At 52.4% G+C, this 19,645-nt stretch overlaps 1 protein-coding gene and 1 long non-coding RNA gene across 2 annotated transcripts in view; one reads left to right on the top strand and one right to left on the bottom strand.

The window, feature by feature from the left end:
• The window catches only part of LOC105419477 (CUB and sushi domain-containing protein 1), a 284,673-nt gene that overhangs the window by 237,998 nt on the left and 27,030 nt on the right, over positions 1-19,645 (top strand). The window contains 18 exon segments of the mRNA XM_074084929.1: positions 4,472-4,590; positions 4,757-4,826; positions 6,829-6,861; positions 6,864-6,923; positions 6,926-6,943; positions 7,169-7,378; positions 9,252-9,362; positions 9,365-9,439; positions 10,690-10,867; positions 13,644-13,789; positions 14,274-14,354; positions 15,374-15,487; positions 15,885-16,001; positions 16,518-16,589; positions 17,460-17,606; positions 18,085-18,212; positions 18,214-18,292; positions 18,669-18,854. Coding sequence (XP_073941030.1) covers positions 4,472-4,590; positions 4,757-4,826; positions 6,829-6,861; positions 6,864-6,923; positions 6,926-6,943; positions 7,169-7,378; positions 9,252-9,362; positions 9,365-9,439; positions 10,690-10,867; positions 13,644-13,789; positions 14,274-14,354; positions 15,374-15,487; positions 15,885-16,001; positions 16,518-16,589; positions 17,460-17,606; positions 18,085-18,212; positions 18,214-18,292; positions 18,669-18,854 — 1,944 coding nt within the window.
• Positions 9,582-11,013, bottom strand: LOC115251916 (uncharacterized). Its single transcript, XR_003890403.1, has 3 exons — positions 10,965-11,013; positions 10,310-10,405; positions 9,582-9,615 (listed from the first exon to the last, which is right to left on the bottom strand). It is a non-coding gene; the product is annotated as an uncharacterized lncRNA (long non-coding RNA).

Genomic DNA, 19,645 nt, shown 5'->3' with positions numbered 1-19,645 from the left:
GGTTAGGTTAGGGTTGGGTTGGGTTAGGGTTAGGGTTAGGGTTAGGTTAGGGTTAGGGTTAGGGTTAGGGTGGACACAAACAGGTATGTGAGCAGCGTGCACTGAAGCGCACACACACCTGTCACGGCACCGTCGTGCTTCAGGGTCCTTTGTAGTTATTTTTGCTTCGAATCATTTGTGGGTGAGTGAACCTGTCCCGTTAGTGAGTTGTGAGGCGGCGTTTTGTGGGCGCGTGTCTCCTCGTGTAGGTGAGCGCACGTTTGAGGCTCAGCCCTGGTCACCGTCTCTGTGTGTCAACAGGACTGAAATCCTGGAAGACGGACCCTTTCTGGGACATTTTGTCCCTCCTTTACTTTAGCGGCTGTTCTGGAGCCTTGTCTCCTTTCTTCTGCTTCTTCTGCTGGTTTTTGTGAGAGTTTCCCAGCAGGTATCGATTGTCCCCCCCTCTCCCTCCCTCTCCCCCTCTCTCCCCCTCCCTCTATCTCCTCCTACCCCCTCCCTTTGTCTCCCCCTCCCCCTCTCTCCCCCACCCCTTTTCCACGTGCACACCCGCCCATGTGCACTAATCTTTCAAACCCGTTTACAGTCAGTCTAACAAAAATAGCAGCGCAGTAAAAAAGAGCCCAGTTAAAGTTCCAGGTACCATCTTCTATACATCAGATTATCTATACATAATTCATCTTATCTGTTTTTTATAAAGCAGCTCTAGTAAATCTGGGCGTCCACCCCCAGAGGAGCTCTCCCAGAACTCAGACCCCTGCATGTCGGATCTGAAATGGGTTTTAAACACTTGTTTACAGGAGGTTTGCAATGTAAAAGAGGTTCTTAAAGTTTGCATTAATCACAAAACCTAATTTGCTCTCAGATGCAAATCAATAAAACTGAGTAAAAAAATCCTAACGGCTGCAACGATCTGGGTTCCACGTTAATTAAGGAGGCTTAAACGCTGCTGGAGTGGGAATTTCTTGCTTTGTGGCTTTTAGCTTTTATTTTACATTTTCACGAAGTTGCTTTCTGTTTTAACCAACGTTTTGGACATTTAAGGATGAGCACATCTGTGTATTCCTCATTTGCACTTTAAACAGCAACTTAAGCCGTAACGTGTGGCGGCCGTCAAAATTCACTCAGCAGATTAGGTCATTTAATTCATAATTACAAAGCCAAAAACGTCTGGAGGCTCCTCCAGCAGAGCCTGGGTCGTCAGCACCGTAGGGTTAGGGCACCTTAATGCAGTTTGGAGCAGAAATGGCAAATAGATCCCAGGTCCTAAGGAGGAGGGTGCTGAGGTGGCTGTTGGGGGGGTTGAACGAAGAGCGTAACACACCTTCAGTGCACGAGACGATCACACTGATCTGTGCACACGTGCTGTTCCCGGCACCAATTTCAACGTGTCTGTGAGTGTTCTATAAATTTCTAATTCCAAAAATAGCTTAGAGTTCTCTCCACTCAGGATCCATCACCTGACCTGATCATCACATCCTAATCATCAAAGCACAGCTGGGTCGTTTCCCTTATTATCTCCTGGATGTTTTCTTTAGAAACGGGGAAAATGAGCCGCCACTGAGCCGTGCATGTTCAGTAATTTGGACAAAGTCATCTGCTGGGGCCTGTGAACCATCGCGTAATGATGCGCTCATCATTTTAAGCCGACTGAAGGGACTTTTTCCCTCTCTCCTCAAGGGCAGAGTAAGGAATTTCCTCAAGTCGTGTCCTCAAGTAACCTGGAACAGAAAAGAGTAAATCCAGCCGTTTAAACGCTGACATTGTCTCATTTTAGTCCAGGGCTGCGTTGGGCTCGTGGAGCTGTCAGCAGTTTGCAGAGCGCTGCTGCCGTGTCGTAACCGGGGCAGAGAAAGCAATTGGAGAGGGAGGTGGTCAACCAAAGGGAATGGTCTCATTGATCAGCCGCCCTGACAGCCTGCTGGTGCCGGCCGAGAAATGTGCTGCAGCGGAATCTTTTCATCCTGCATCCTTCTGCACACACGCAGCCATGCAGCATCCTCCGAAGGTGCCATGCAGCATCCTCCGAAGGTGCCATGCAGCATCCTCCGAAGGTGCCATGCAGCGCCCTCCGAAGGTGCCATGCAGCGCCCTCCGAAGGTGCCAAAGGTGCCATGCAGCACCCTCCGAAGGTGCCATGCAGCCCCTCCGAAGGTGCCAAGCAGCATCCTCCGAAGGTGCCATGCAGCGCCCGCCGAAGGTGACATGCAGCGCCCTCCGAAGGTGCCATGCAGCGCCCTCCGAAGGTGCCAAAGGTGCCATGCAGCACCCTCCGAAGGTGCCATGCAGCACCCTCCGAAGGTGCCAAAGGTGCCATGCAGCACCCTCCGAAGGTGCCAAAGGTGCCATGCAGCGCCCTCCGAAGGTGCCAAAGTGCCATGCAGCACCCTCCGAAGGTGCCAAAGGGCCATGCAGCACCCTCCGAAGGTGCCATGCAGCGCCCTCCGAAGGTGCCAAAGGTGCCATGCAGCGCCCTCCGAAGGTGCCAAAGGTGCCATGCAGCACCCTCCGAAGGTGCCATGCAGCGCCCTCCGAAGGTGCCAAAGGTGCCATGCAGCGCCCTCCGAAGGTGCCAAAGGTGCCATGCAGCGCCCTCCGAAGGTGCCAAAGGTGCCATGCACACCCTCCAAAGGTGCCAAAGGTGCCATGCAGCACCCTCCGAAGGTGCCAAAGGCCATGCAGCGCCCTCCGAAGGTGCCAAAGGTGCCATGCAGCGCCCTCCGAAGGTGCCAAAGTGCCATGCAGCACCCTCCAAAGGTGCCAAAGGTGCCATGCAGCACCCTCCGAAGGTGCCAAAGGTGCCATGCAGCGCCTCCGAAGGTGCCAAAGGTGCCATGCAGCACCCTCCAAAGGTGCCATGCAGCACCCTCCAAAGGTGCCAAAGGTGCCATGCAGCACCCTCCAAAGGTGCCAAAGGTGCCATGCAGCACCCTCCAAAGGTGCCAAAGGTGCCATGCAGCACCCTCCAAAGGTGCCATGCAGCACCCTCCAAAGGTGCCAAAGGTGCCATGCAGCACCCTCCAAAGGTGCCAAAGGTGCCATGCAGCACCCTCCAAAGGTGCCAAAGGTGCCATGCAGCACCCTCCGAAGGTGCCATGCAGCACCCTCCAAAGGTGCCATGCAGCACCCTCCAAAGGTGCCAAAGGTGCCATGCAGCACCCTCCAAAGGTGCCAAAGGTGCCATGCAGCACCCTCCAAAGGTGCCATGCAGCACCCTCCAAAGGTGCCAAAGGTGCCATGCAGCACCCTCCGAAGGTGCCAAAGGTGCCATGCAGCACCCTCCAAAGGTGCCATGCAGCACCCTCCAAAGGTGCCAAAAGGTGCCATGCAGCACCCCTCCAAAGGTGCCAAAGGTGCCATGCAGCACCCTCCAAGGTGCCATGCAGCACCTGGATGCGCGTGTGGATCACCGGCTGGAAAGTTCATCATGAAAACCACGAGATCAGAAGCAAACAGGAGCGCGCACGTCTGCGCAGACATCAAGTAACAACCTTTTCCGTCCCTTTGGTCTCCACTTCTGGTTCCTCCCCTCCCCCGTGTTGCTATGGTAACCGTTCCAGGGCAGTCTCCCGTGGAAGGTTCCGAGTGAAAAATGCAGACCAGACCCAACAGACTCACACACACACACGCACACGCACACAAACACACACACACGCATGCACGCACACATGCGCACGCAAACACACACACTCACTGCGCGCGCGCACACACACACGTGCACACACATACACACATTAAACTGGATAAAAGGCTTGTAGCCGTCGGGCTTATTAAGGATGATTTACTCACTCGGTTTTCCGCACATCTTTCCTGGGGCGCCGTTTCCCCTGGGGGGGTGGGGGTGGGGGTGGGGGCGCTGACACTGACAGACCTCTGAAAATGTGCAGAGCTTCTGTAACGTTGGTGGACCTGCTGTAGTTGGGAGAGTCAGCGTTGCTCAGCAGCCCCACGCACCAGTGATGGACCAGCTCATCGTCACGCCACCGGCTGGTTTTGCGATGCCTTGACACCACTAAAGGAGGTTTGACGTGTGGTTATCCAGTGGAATGCCGCCCGCGGGCAGCTGTGTGGCGTGCCAGGTGTTTGGCTTCAAGTGCACGTATAGTGAAGACGGAGGCTGTGACTGATGGGAGGAACAAACGGAGGGAACAAAAGGAAAACTGAAGATGGATAAAGTTTTCTACTTTTTATTCCGGGACCAAATATTTCACGACGACATAGAAGAAGGTTTTCAGATGAGTGGCGAAACACCGTCCAGTTGGCTCCTCAGACCTTATGGATCCTAAGCTACTACAAATGGGCTTTTAGGAGAGCGCTAGTATGAGAACCGGTACCATACTAGTTTAACTAGCATGGTAAATGTAAATAAATGAGGGATTATGCCTGAGCTAGCTGGAGTAATTGATCCCTAAATCAAAGTGTTTTGCAGTTTACGGGCTCATCTTCTTCGTGCACTTCTCCTCTCTTGCAGCCGTCGGACTCACCACGTGTCCCGAACCCATGATCCCTGCCAACGGCGTGAAGACGGGGGAGAGATTCATGGTCAACGAGGTGGTGGCGTTCAGCTGTGAACCCGGATACATATTGCAGGTAACAACCGTGCAAACGCCATGTTGTTGTGAGTAGCAACATCACAATTCCACATGTGTGTATTTCCTGTAAATGCACCCAGACAGAAAGCTGTGCTCCAGCTGTGCTCCAGCTGTGCTCACACAGCGTAATACTTTACGTTAACCCAAAATCATTACCGTCGCAGGGCCACTCTCACATTACCTGCATGCCTGGGACGGTGCGTCGATGGAACTACCCGCCTCCACTCTGCATCGGTAGGACACACACACACACACACGCACACACACACACACACACACACACACACACACACACTGAGTCCTCTGCTGTTATAGAGTTTGACTGACTCCAGAGAAGAATCAAACACTGATTCCACATCAGCATTGGGGATAGAAGGAAATCCTCCTTTAAACGACGCAGCGATGCGTCAGAACGAGGAGAAACCTGAACTGGCCACAGACGATCAGCAACCGTCACTCAAAGGATCCAGAGCCGACTCCGTTGGGCTGTTTCACATTTAAATCAGATTCACGGCGAACGACATTGGTGTGATCAGCGATCTCGAGGATCGATAAACCTGGGGGGGCCCAAACTGAATGGGTCAGGGTGGGGGGGGGTGATCAGATGCAGGTGTGGTGGATGATGCAGGTGTGGTGATGATGATGATGCAGGTGTGGTGATGATGCAGGTGTAGTGATGATGCAGGTGTGGTGATGATGCAGGTGTAGTGATGATGCAGGTGTGGTGATGATGCAGGTGTGGTGATGATGCAGGTGTAGTGATGATGCAGGTGTGGTGATGATGCAGGTGTAGTGATGATGCAGGTGTGGTGATGATGATGATGCAGGTGTAGTGATGATGCAGGTGTGGTGATGCAGGTGTGGCGATGATGCAGGTGTGGCGATGATGCAGGGGTGGCGATGATGCAGGGGTGGCGATGATGCAGGTGTGGCGATGATGCAGGTGTGGCGATGATGCAGGTGTGGCGATGATGCAGGTGTGGTGATGATGCAGGTGTAGTGGTGATGATGCAGGTGTGGTGATGATGCAGGTGTGGTGATGATGATGATGCAGGTGTAGTGATGATGCAGGTGTAGTGATGATGCAGGTGTGGCGATGATGCAGGTGTGGCGATGATGCAGGTGTGGCGATGATGCAGGTGTGGTGATGATGGGTGTGATGATGCAGGTGTGGTGATGATGCAGGTGTAGTGATGATGCAGGTGTAGCGTGCGCAGCAGTGTGCACGACCCTGGATTACATTTGTTTTTCAGCCTGAATCATTCACTGGGCAGCAGCAGCGTGTGGCAGGTCTTCAAAGTTAATGAGAGTTAGAGTAAACATTGACATCAGTCGTGCAGCATTTCCCCTTTAGTGTGTGTAAAAATCCATGTACTGCTGTACTCGTGCAATGTGGTGCACGGCTTGTGCTTTAATATTTCCTTGAAAATTCAATCTTCAACAGAAAAACTTCCTTTTATCAGATGTAATATTAATTGAATGCAACAAAATATGAAAATTCTAATTAGATACATAGTTTTCCTGTGAAATGATGTATGAGCACGCACACACACACACACACACACGCACACACACACACCACACACACACCAACACACGCACGCACACGCACACACTCACGCACGCACACACACACACACGCACGCATGCACACACACAACTCACACACACACGCACACACACACTCACACACTCACTCACGCACACACACGCAGCACACGCACACACACACACACTCACACACACCACCCACACGCACGCACGCACGCACACACCACGCACAGCACACACCCACACACACACACTCACACCACACACACACACACGCGCACACACACACACGCACACACGCACGCATGCACACACACACACACGCACACACGCACGCACGCACACACACACACACCACGCATGCACACACACACACACGCACGCACACCACACGCACCACACACGCACACACACGCACCACACGCACACCACGCACGCACACACCCACACACACACACCCACACGCACGCACACGCACTCGCACACACACGCACACACACACACACGCACACACACACACACACGCACACGCACGCACACACACGCACACACGCACGCACCGCACGCACGCACACACACGCACACCACACACACACGCACACGCACACACACACACTCACACACGCACACACACACACACACATTGTTTCTGCCTTAACACTGCTCTTCTGCCGTCTGTTGCCAGCTCCGTGTGGGGGGGTGCTGTCTGAAATGAGCGGCTCATCCTCAGTCCGGGTTTCCCTGGAAACTACCCAGGAAACCTGGACTGCACCTGGCAGATAAGCTGCCGACGGGCTACGGTAACACGCGTGTCACACTCTCACACTCTCACACTCTGTCGTGTGCAGCTGTTGTGCTGGACTGAAAGCACCAGAATCAGATCTTTATTGGTTTTCTGCACTGTGACGGTTTCTGTCAGTAGGTTTCCTGTCAGTTCCAACATCACGTGGCGTGAGAACGGCGGCTCCTCACCTGTCCGAGCGATGTCATCTGTTTTTCACCTGTGTGTTTGTTTTACATTCTAGGAGCTCATATTCAGTTCCAGAACTTCTCTTCTGAGGACAACCACGACTTCCTTGAGGTCAGGGCCGGACCCCAGCACAGTTCTGCTCTCATCGGGAAGTTTACCGGTACCCAGATCCCCCCCATGTTGCTGAGCACCACCCATCTGACCATCATCCACTTCTACAGCGACCACTCGGAGAACCGAGCGGGCTTCAAACTCAACTATCAGGGTAACCGGCTGCGTTTTGCTCACTACCTAATCAGGCGTAGTCTCTGAACTAAGGCGGAGCGGAGGGTTCTTGGTTTGATCCCCAGTGCGGACAAAAGGTTCTGGTAGTCGAGCGCCTTCAGAGTGCTGCCGTGATACGCTTGAGCAAGGTCCCAAGCCGGACACATAGGGACCTACGCCCTCCCCGGGACCCCGCGAGGGTCCGAGCAGTTCAGAAGATGACGTTCATGAAGTGACGTAATGTAACGCAGGGGTTCGTCTTCCCACACATCCGTCCTGACAGTTGTGAGTCGTCTGTGCGACGCTTAAAGTGATGACTGGAATATCCCTCTGGCAAACCTGCAACAGCGCGGGAGCATCCAAACACGAGGCCACAGGGGAGCGCTGCCTCTGGACCCCCCAGGAAAGATCTGCAGCCAAGGGGGGAGTGAGGGGAGTGTGTGAGCGCACGTGTGCAGCCGGAGGAGCCTGCAGACGTCAGCGGCGTCGCCGTAGCAAAGAGCTTTGGTTGCTGACGGTTTGGCACACGTGGTATTATATATATATATTATATATTATATATAGTATATAATATATATATACTGTATATATATATTATATATATACGTGATATTTCCAAATTCCCTCCCTTAAAGTGCTTGTTTAAGGGAAAAGCAATGGATTGATGACACCAGATGTCAAACCTGGTTCCCAAAGCTTCACTGAGAGAGGAAGAGTGGGATGTTGCTGGTGGAGCTTTGATCCTCTCGTGAGTCACACTAAAGACTTGTGGTTTTGCTGTCATCATGAAAGGAGAAGGATGGTTGGAACGGGCCTGTGAGACTGGCACCTTGTCCTGCAGCTTCACTTGGAGACGCCACTTCAAAGCCACGTGAGATGCACCGCCGCATGCGCCAGCAGATCTGGAACGAGGCTCAGAAACTCACACCAACGCGTTCACATCCGCTTATCCGAATTTAGCTGTTGTGGACATTTCACCTTTTATTTTCGGTGACAAATCGGATGGTTTCTTGGCTACAGTCTCAGCCTCTAAAGTCCAGGATGGGATTTTTGCACATTTACAGTCTGGAAAATGAATTCTGATGACAGTTCCGCCTTCCGGAGAGGAGAGATGTGGTTCCCGTTTTAGTGTGTGACACTTCTTTGGCTCTCTGCTCACGTGAATAACGTCTGTTCTATATTTTAGCTGTATTGCCTCTATTACTTTATGGCCTCACGTTCCTCCCTTAAGTGCCTTATTCACGAGAGATTAGTGCATCTGTCACTGACGCCTTTTCCGGCCCTCTTCCATGACATGATGTCCAGTTCATTAAGGTTGGGTTTGGGTTTGCAGCTCCCGCAGGAGCTCACAAGTTCTGAGATATCCTTGGTAGCATCTCCCATCTGGTTCTGGCAGCGCAGGTGTCGGCATCCTCTTCCTGTTCCTGAGCGGCTCCTGTTTATTCCTCTCCTCTTCTTAAAGCCAGTGCACAGTATCTCTGGGAGCCCCAGCACCGCCTGAGCCTCGGCCACACTCTGCTGCGCCTCTGACGTTTTACGGAATCTGACCCCTCTTTTCTCTGGAAACTGTTTTTCCACAGCCAGGAACCTTCTTGCCCTGTCAATTGCAAGTCTCCTGGAGAGGGTTTCCATGCCATGACACTCCTGCAGAGTGAGATGTGCCACAAATAGACCTGCGATATTGTGATTTGCTCGAGCGTTGGCACGCGACGCATGTATGAGCGAGCTCGCTGCGTGGGAGATGAGAGCAGCATATCTGTGGATCAGGGGTTTCTTCCACGTCAAGATATAAACCAGAAATCGAATAGACATAGTTATTAATGTGAGTACATGACTGTTTGGCTGAGATATATTGTTTTATTCTGTGTCTACAGCTTATCAGCTTCAGAACTGTCAGGATCCATCTTCTTTCCCCAATGGTGACATCATCAACAGTGACTACAGTGCCGGCCAGTCAGTAACCTTTCAGTGCTACTCAGGTTATGTGTGATCGGGCACCCGGTGCTGACCTGCCTGCATGGAAGCAACCGCAAGTGGAACCACCCGTTTCCACGCTGTGAAGGTAAGGTGGACAGAAAGGTCACGCAGCAAGGTCGGTATTTCTGCAGTTAGTTTCACGTGAACAGCAAACTGACTCCAGAACTTGTCCCGACTGCCGGGCTCAGAATACGGAACTAATTCATTTTCTCTCCTACTGCAACATATTAAATTGGCTGAAGAATTGGCTCTGCTCCCCAGCTGCTGGATGAAAACAGAAACATTCATTCCAGTTATTTGCAGCTGTAATGGCAAACACACACACACACACACACACACACACACACAACACACACACACACACACCACACACACACACACACCACACACACACCACACACCACACACACACCACACACACACCACACACACCACACACACACCACACACACATGCACGCACGCACACATGCACGCACGCACGCACACACACACCACACACATGCACACACACACACGCACTCACCACACACACGCACACACACACTCACCACACACATTCACCACCACACACACACACACACACTCACACACACACCCACACACACCCACACACACTCCCACACACACACGCACACACACACTCACCACACACATCACCACACACCACCACACCACACATTCCCCACACACACACCACACACTCACACACCACACACACACACACGCACACACACACACACCACACACACCACACACACACACACTCACCACACACACACACACACACACACACACACACCACACACACGCACACACACACTCACCACACACATTCACCACACACACACACACACACTCACCACACCACACACACACACACACACAACCACCACACACGCACACACACACACACCACACACACACACACACACACACACACAACACACACGCACACACACAGCTGGGCAACAGTGGTGGGTGGGGACGAAAGCTGCCTCCAAAACGTCCTCCTCATTCCACCCAGGAGCAAAACGCCTGTAATCGCTGGGCTACGACCCATAGAGGACAATCATTGTTACATTTTACACAAAAGATGCCAAATATTTTGATTAAAATGTGCATTTGACCAGAGTTAATCACCAACATTACTTCATCCCCAAATACAATCGTTTTTAGCGGAAAACGGAGGTTCTGAGGTATAGTTGCACTTTAACGACGGGCCCGTTCCACTCTGTCTGCAGCACAGCCATTTTTCTTGTCCTGTCCTGATATTTGGGCCATTTGATTTATTGGACACATTTGCAAGTATAATCTTCTAACTCTGCTTTTACAGCTCCTTGCGGCTATAATGTCTCGGCTGAAAATGGGACCATCTACTCGCCGCAGTACCCCAACGAATACCCCAACTCACAAGACTGCAGCTGGCTGATCACTGTTCCCCACGGACACGGAGTCTATATCAACTTCACCTTACTTCAGACTGAGCCTGTGACTGATTACATCGCTGTGTGGTGAGTCCAGGGACACCCCCCCCCCCCCCCCCCCCCCTTGCCCTGTGTCCTGGGACTGATACTGAATCACTGACGGGAACCTTTTGAAAGCACTTACACCCATCTTCTCTCGGCACATTAATAACGAGACGGCCAGTTGTAGCTTTGGACCTCGTTTTATCTCCTGTTTAGCATCAAGATCGTATTATTTAATTATACATTTTTTTCATCAAAGCACGCTCATGTTCAAAGGTTTCCTTTACATACAACCGGCTTGATCAGTGATGTGGAGCTAAATGAGAGATGATGCACTGATGTGGATCATAAACACAGACCAAGTTCTTCAGACCTTCCACATGCATGCAGACACCTCGTGCTGCTCCTGCAGTAATATTGGGATTCAGTGAAGAGGGGAGACTGGAATCTGGGGAGTGTGACAGTAATGCATTGACAATGGGACCACTGACCAATTCAATTGAGCTCAGTCACACGGCCACCCGCAGCCCAGAGAGGGAGCAAGGGCTGATGATGAGATCCAGTGGGGGTGGAATGAAAGGAGCGGCGGTACTGCTGGGACAGCGCGGCCCGTCCTGAAAGTCCTGGGGCCGTTCCCACGGAGTGGGCTCACGCAACAGTGTCAGTGTGTAACATGGATGCTGACAGAGCGCCGCTCACTCTTCATGTTTAAAGGGATTTAATCCAACGACAGCTAATGGAGACATTCTATCGGCTTATTCTCACACTCGGGATTCAGGCTCCAAAAACTCACGTAAAAACTAAACCACAACAGACGAGGAGATTACTGAGAGGGTGTGTGTGTGAGGGTGTGTGAGAGGGTGTGTGTGTGTGAGAGGGTGTGTGAGAGGGTGTGTGAGTGTGAGAGGGTGTGTGAGAGGGTGTGTGACAGGGTGTGTGAGTGTGAGAGGGTTACTGATGACAGACAGCTGTGAGGGATGTTTGTCATACATGATGGAGAAGGGAAGGGGAGAGGAGGTGAGGAGGAGAGGAGAGGAGAGGAGAGGAGAGGAGAGGAGAGGAGGGAGGGGAGGAGAGAAGAGGAGAGGGGGAGAGGAGAGGGGGGAGAGGAGAGGAGGGGAGGAGAGGAGGGGAAAGGAGAGGAGGGAAAGGAGAGGAGGGGAGAGAGAGGAGAGGAGAGGAGAGGAGAGGAGAGGAGAGGAGAGGAGAGGAGAGGAGGGAGGGAGGAGGGAGAGGAGAGGAGAGAGGAGAGGAGAGGAGAGGAGAGGAGAGGAGAGGAGAGGAGAGGAGAGGAGGAGGAGAGGGGGAGAGGAGAGGAGAGGAGGGGAGGAGAGGAGAGGAGAGGAGGAGGAGAGGGGGAGAGGAGAGGAGGGGAGGAGAGGAGAGGAGAGGAGAGGAGAGGAGAGGAGAGGAGAGGAGAGGAGAGGAGAGCAGAACAGAAAGACTCCAAGACTTTCATCATCCGGCCTGATGATGTCATCAAGGGTGGTTCTGATGATGAACAGAGTTCTGGTGATCGTGGACCTGCTGAAAAGGTGGAACGTTGGATCTCTTCTTCTTCTCTTCTTTGCATCCAAAAGTTTGAGATTCCTGAAAGCCGCTGAGGTCAGCAGGAAGCTCATCGTCCATCGTTCATGGGAATTAGTGTTGCTAAAAATAAACATCAGACCCTGAAGTGACGAGAGATCACAGATCCTGCTGGAGACTGGACCTTTTCTGGTCATTTCCACCTGATTTCACCAACACACACTCTCACACACACACACACACCAACACACACACACACACACACACACACACACACACTCCTCTCTGTCCCGTGTGTGTGTGACGGCCACCTCCCTCCCATCACGGCTGCGTTTGCCGTCACCCTATTTTCACTTTCGGATCCTTGTTAACTCTCTTCCGCGCGTGTGTGTGTGGGAGTGGGTGTGTGTGTGTGTGTGCGAGCGGTTCCTCCCCCTTTGTGCTTCCTTCTCCACCCACCTCCGCTGAGGCGGTGAATCGTGTCCGCCGCCATCGTTCTGTCTTTGTGGTTAAACACGTGGCGCAGGGGTCAACTGCCTGCTCGCTGTGGCGGTAACGAGGCGCCATCCCATCCGCCAGAGTCACAACGGCTCCAGTTGCTGCCGTTTGCCCCGGAATGATCCTGGAATGATCCTGGAATGATCCTGGAATGATCCTGTAAATGCTGATTGACAACACTGGTTGTTCACTGGTGTTTTTCCTTCATCGGTCACAACAGGAAAGAGCCACTAACTTCACCTCACTTTGAATTAAATGACCCAAATTGCACATTCAGGTTCTCCAAATGGGCCCCAACACCTTCAGCAGAGCCTGAATTATTGAGGAGCCAAGTGAGCCCAGGCTCTCCATGAATTAAACTTTAAAAAAGCCTTGTTTCATCCAATAGTCTGTTCATTTTAAGAGCCCAAAGCAGGTGGGGGTTGGGAAGTTTAGAAAAAGTAACCTTTTAACCACTTTTAATATTTAACGAGCAGGTTCAGCTCAAACAAACAGATGGGTGAGCTTTAGTCAGCCGTTATGGGATGCATGTTCTGACCTCCCTCGATATAGATGATGTCTGAAAGCAGAGCGTAATTTAGCTTGTTGCTTTCTGAAATGCGTTGTTTGCGGTTGGTGCTGAGCGGCGTGGAGGGCGGCATCGCCCCATAGTTGCTCTGAGCTCCCTCAGCTTCTGTGGGTTCCTGCTGACGTTCACCTCCATGTAGCTGCGCCTCCTCCTCAGCAGCAGCGATGAAGCCTGCCTCCAGCTCACCTCACCCACCGGTTCTATCTCTCCTCCTGTTTCTTTAATTAGGGACGGCCCGGAGACGGCAAGTCCTCAGCTGGGCGTCTTCAGCGGCAACACGGCCTTAGAGTCGGCCTACAGCACCAGCCAGAAGGTCTTGATCCAGTTCCACTCTGACTTCTCAACTGGAGGGTTCTTTATTCTCAATTTCCATGGTACACACACACACACACACACACACACACACACACACACACACACACACAATCTTCTTAATCACACTTTCTCTACATGCTAATTCTCCTTTTGCCTGTAACTTTGGACTGATGCTCTTTTTTCCAAACCAGAAAAAACTGGACATGAGGGCAGAAAGTACTTGTTTCCTTGTTCAGCTGAGTCACATGACTGCAGTAAATTTCACACGTGTTATATTCGCCATGCGCTGCTAGAAAAGCGTGTCAGGGTTAGCAAAGAGAAAGGCCGTGCAGCGTCTGCCAGACATGAAAGCAAACGGTAAATGTTGGTTTAAAGCTTCTGTTCAGGAGTGAGCAGCTTTGAAGTGATCCGGCCTCGGCCCTCATTACATTCAAACAGACCCTCACACATTTGCTACATGTTAGAGATGCTTTTGATCACACATCTGCCCCTTCCTGGGGGGCAAATCTGTCGGGATTAAAGACATTTTTCATTTCTGTCCAGCCTACCGTCTGAAGAAGTGTCCCGCTCCTCCTGTGGTGGAAAACGCAGAACTCTTCTATGAAGACAAAGACTTCCAAATCGGTAATGTCCCGACAGGACGAATCTGACCTGGACCCGCTGGTTTGGTGGGAGCTGCTCCGTCTTATTAACGTTACCTCCATTTCAGGGTGCCAGATAACATTTGTCACGTTTCCCTCCGCTGTGTTTGTGACGATGAGCTTCGGGACCTTTGCATCGACTGTAAAGTGAAGAAAGAAAGAATATTTCCAGAAACAGTGCAGGGCTCCGTTTGGCTGCCAGTGTGGGGGCTGTAGAAGCATCCTGCCACCATCTCAGGGCTGTAGAAGCATCCTGCCACCATCTCAGGGCTGTAGAAGCATCCTGCCACCATCTCAGGGCTGTAGAAGCACCCTGCCACCATCTCAGGGCTGTAGAAGCACCCTGCCACCATCTCAGGGCTGTAGAAGCACCCTGCCACCATCTCAGGGCTGTAGAAGCATCCTGCCACCATCTCAGGGCTGTAGAAGCATCCTGCCACCATCTCAGGGCTGTAGAAGCATCCTGCCACCATCTCAGGGCTGTAGAAGCACCCTGCCACCATCTCAGGGCTGTAGAAGCACCCTGCCACCATCTCAGGTTGTAGAAGCATCCTGCCACCATCTCAGGGCTGTAGAAGCATCCTGCCACCATCTCAGGGCTGTAGAAGCACCCTGCCACCATCTCAGGGCTGTAGGAGCATCCTGCCACCATCTCAGGGCTGTAGAAGCACCCTGCCACCATCTCAGGGCTGTAGAAGCATCCTGCCACCATCTCAGGGCTGTAGAAGCATCCTGCCACCATCTCAGGGCTGTAGAAGCACCCTGCCACCATCTCAGGCTGCTGGGGCAAAAACAGGACAGTGCCACTAGTTTAACTGCAGCAGCACAGCTGGAATGTTCTTGTTTCTGGGGGTCGGGCAGCTGGAGAGGCCTCACCTCAGTGGGAGCTGTGATGTGTGTGGGACACCTGAGCGGTGCCAGCCCATCACTCTCATACAGCTTCAGGTGGTTCTGGAAACCCTGGTTGTTTTAACAGACGTGTTGATCCTTGTCCCCCTGAAGGTGATGTTGTGAGGTACACCTGTCTCCCTGGATACACCCTGGTGGGGACGGCGGCGCTCACCTGTCAGCTCAACTCCCATTTGCTGTTCGAGGCTCCGCCCCCGACATGCCAAGGTAACGTTACCTTCAGGACACCTCTTGGAGTTTGGTATTCTACACAACAAATTACATTCTTTTAATTCTGTGTTGTTAAATACATTTTATTGGGATACAGGTAATTAAGGTAACTAGTTACTAATGTAAGCGTTGATTATTTTTCAATCAGTTTCAGTAACGTGGTCAGAAAATAAAAAGTGTAGAGGTGAAACAAATGAAGCATCCAGAGTGCCCTCCAACACACACACACACACACACAGAACCACACACACATACAGAACCACACGCACACACACCTGAGAGTCCCAGTCGAGTGTTTCACTTGATTATTTTAAAGGTTGGGTCTGTTAGAAGATGTGTAAAGAAGGTTAGAGCTAATGATTCTGGCATCTCCCCCCCCCCCCCCCCCCAACAGCCCAGTGTCCTGCCAATGAGGAGAGGACGTCTTCCTCAGGGGTGATCCTGAGTCCTGGTTTTCCTGGAAACTACCCCAACAGCCAAACCTGCTCCTGGCTGCTCCGCATGATTCCAGGTGAGTGTGTTGTTCGGGGTTAAAGGAGGCGTCTAACACCTGAGAAAACTCCGCCCCTCCCTGAGAGGGCGCGAGGAGGATGAAGCAGGGAAGACCTCGAGGGCATTAAAAATAACAAAGACCTTTTAAAATTGATGCTCAAGCAACAGGCGGTGACACTAAAACCCAGGAAATGTGCTCTCGTTTCTTGGTTCCGGCTCAAGGCCGCAGTTCCGACCGTTCATCCATGCTTTTCCACACCGTTAGCGGTGGCCTGCAGGTCTCCTGGGGGGTGGTGCGTTAGTACGTTATATATGTGGAGCATCAAACTGGATGTTGCTCCGTTCACCCGCTGCACTTCCTGATCCGAAGCCTGGATGGTGGGAATAAACGGGGTGGGAGGCACAACAGAACCCGAGGAGGTTGTGGTTCGTGCTCGCTTCCCTGGGGGTGACGGAATGTTTGAACATGTGTCCCGCTGGGAATCCTGTTGTTGCACATTTATGGCTGAGATGATGAGTTCTGTCGTTTCCTCAGGTTCCACCGTCAACATCTACGTAGAGGTGTTCCACAGTGAGAAGCAGTTCGATGAGCTGGAGATATTCGATGGTACGCACCTAAAACACACACACACACACACACACCACACACACACGCACACACACACACACACACAGGACCACACACACACGTCCATGAGAACGACCGTCCCGTCCATGAGAACGACTGTCCCGTCCATGAGAACGTCCCGTCCATGAGAACGACCGTCCCGTCGATGAGAACGACTGTCCCGTCCATGAGAACGACTATCTCGTCCATGAGAACGACTATCTCGTCCATGAGAACGACTGTCCCGTCCATGAGAACGACTATCTCGTCCATGAGAACGACTGTCCCGTCGATGAGAACGACTGTCCCGTCCATGAGAACGACTGTCCCGTCCATGAGAACGAGCGTCCCGTCGATGAGAACGACTGTCTCGTCCATGAGAATGACTGTCCCGTCCATGAGAACGACCGTCCCTTCCATGAGAACAACTGTCCCCTCCATGAGACTGTCCATCCATGAGAACGACCGTCCCCTCAATTAGACCGTCCCGTCCATGAGAACATCCCGTTAGATGAGAATTTACTGCAGCAGCTAGTCTGTCCAGTAGAGTCGGAGGTCGGGAGGTCGGAGGTCGGTGCTGGTGGAAGCTGCGTTCAGGTCTGCTATGAATGTGGGTGAGATCTGTCAATGATCAAACACACGTTGCTGCTCCGTAGCAACAGACGGAATGCTGCAGGACCTCAGGACCAATAAGCAGCACGTTGTGGACTTTCCTGCCCGGGTCCCTCTGATAATCCAGCCCACACGCCTCTAATGAAGGCCAGAACTGTCCGTCAGCGCTGAGAGCTCCAGAAATAAAAGCAGAGCCACGCAGGTGCTCACAAGAATAGGAAAATGCGCAGAGGCTTACTTTGGCGTGCTGTGTTGCAGGCTCCTCGGGTCAGAGCCCGTTGCTCGTTGCTCTGAGCGTGAACCACTCGTCTCAGCTGAACTTAACATCAAAGACGAACCAGCTTTATCTCCGCTGGTCCACCGACCACGCCACCAACAAGAGAGGGTTCAAGATCCGATATTCAGGTATCCGTACGATTGTCCTGGAAGAGTCTTTCAAAGGCAACGTTATTTGTTGCTGCGTTACGAGTGTCAAACCTAGCGTGGGGACTTCTACGATCTCTCCAGTACAGGAAAGCAACCATTTTAGCATTCCAAATATCTCAATACGAGGTTTCTTTAATATTTATGTTTCAGTTTTGCTGCAATCATGAGGAGTCTCGGTCGGTCTGCTTCGGACCGTCGGTGTGGAGGTTCCTAGTGGAATTTATGGACACACTAAAATATCAAGTGATCCATGGGGAGTTTTTATTCCATTTATGCAAACTAAAAATGTGGGTTTGTGAGGAACTGAACCCTCTGACAACCTTCAACGTGGAGCCGGGAGGGAGCCCAGCTGGGCTGGAATGTTGGGCTACATGTTTCCGTGATGCATAGCATCCATCTGATTGGTTGGTGTGTTAGGTGCCTAACGTGCGCTAACCTGCCGTCCTGTTCTGCACAGCTGCCTACTGCAGCATCAACGACCCGCCGCTGAACGGAGGCGTGATCAACCGCACCAGGCTGCGGCCGGGCAGCAGGCTGCTCTACTACTGTAACCGTGGTTACCGCCTGGTAGGATCAAGCAATGCAAACCTGTAGGCTCTATCCAAATGGGCTTTTCCAGTGGGATACCCCCCCGCCGATATGCCAAGGGTAAGGATTTTAGTCATGTTGGAACTGGAGCAACAATGACAGGTGAACAGGTGAACAGGTGATGAACAGGGTGACGCTGGGCCCTGAAACGGTGCAACGGTGACACAGGTGGTGAATGTGTTCATGTGGGTGGGCTCACAAACGCGTGAAAGTGAGCATTTCCTCCTCATTCATAGAGGGTTGCAGGTGTATTCCTGTAAACAATATGGCGCTGGTCTCTGGCAGCGTTGCTATGGTTAAATGGGCTTCGAGCCTCGGCTGCAGTCGGCACCAAACAGCAGATGCTAATAGCTGCCAGCTTTCTTCTGTTAATTGTGCACTTGTTGCACAAAGCAACCATGAATCAAAGTTTTAAACGTGGGTGTGGTGACGGTTGTGGGTGTGTCCCTGCAGCCGTCTCATGTGGACTCCCCCAGGCTGTGGGCAACGGCACCTTCCAGGCTAACAGGTACACCGTGGGCAGCCAGGTGAGCTACCGCTGTGACGAGGGCCACCGCCCCGACCCCGACCGGCCGCTCACCGCCGTGTGTTTGGAGGACGGCAGCTGGAGCAACGCCGCCGCAGCGCCCAGATGTCTGCGTCAGTACACTCCTACTTTTCCTTCCTTTCACCACACATGAGGAATTCTGGTTTTACTGATGCTAATTTTCAGTTAGTTAACGATTGACCTGACAGAAAGTAAGTCATGTTTCCAATTATACAATTATTATATTAATAGTCCTAATATCCTAATATCGATCCTTTAGTTTAGATTCTATTATAGTCAGAATACACACACACGGGGCGCCCGAAACAATGAATGGCACATGTTTAGGAAACTTCCTAAATGAAATATTGAAGTCTGCAGAGAGGACTATAACACCACACACCCACACACACACAACCCCCCACACACACACCCACCCACACACCCACACCCACCCACCCACACACACCCACCCACACCCACCCACCACCCACCCACCCCACCCCCACACCCACACACAACCACCCACCCACCCACTACACACCACCCACACCCCACACCCACACACACCCCCAACCCACCCACCCACACCCACACCCACACCCACACACACCCAACCACCCACCCACACACACCCACCCCCACCCACACACACACCCACCCACACCCACACACACCCACCCACACACACCCCACACCCACCCACACACACACAACACACACCCACCCCACCCACACCCCCCACACCCACCCACACCCACCCACACCCACACCCACACACCACACCCACACCCACAACACCCCCCACCCCACCCCACACACACACACACCCAACCCACCCCCACACCCACACACCCACACACACCCACCCACACACCCACCCACCCACACCCACACCCACAAC

Source organism: Takifugu rubripes, chromosome 13 (genome assembly GCF_901000725.2).
Source record: "Takifugu rubripes chromosome 13, fTakRub1.2, whole genome shotgun sequence".
NCBI classification, from domain to species: Eukaryota; Metazoa; Chordata; class Actinopteri; order Tetraodontiformes; family Tetraodontidae; genus Takifugu; species Takifugu rubripes.
Note: the sequence above shows the minus strand (reverse complement) of the source record. Positions and strands in the feature narration are given on the sequence as shown.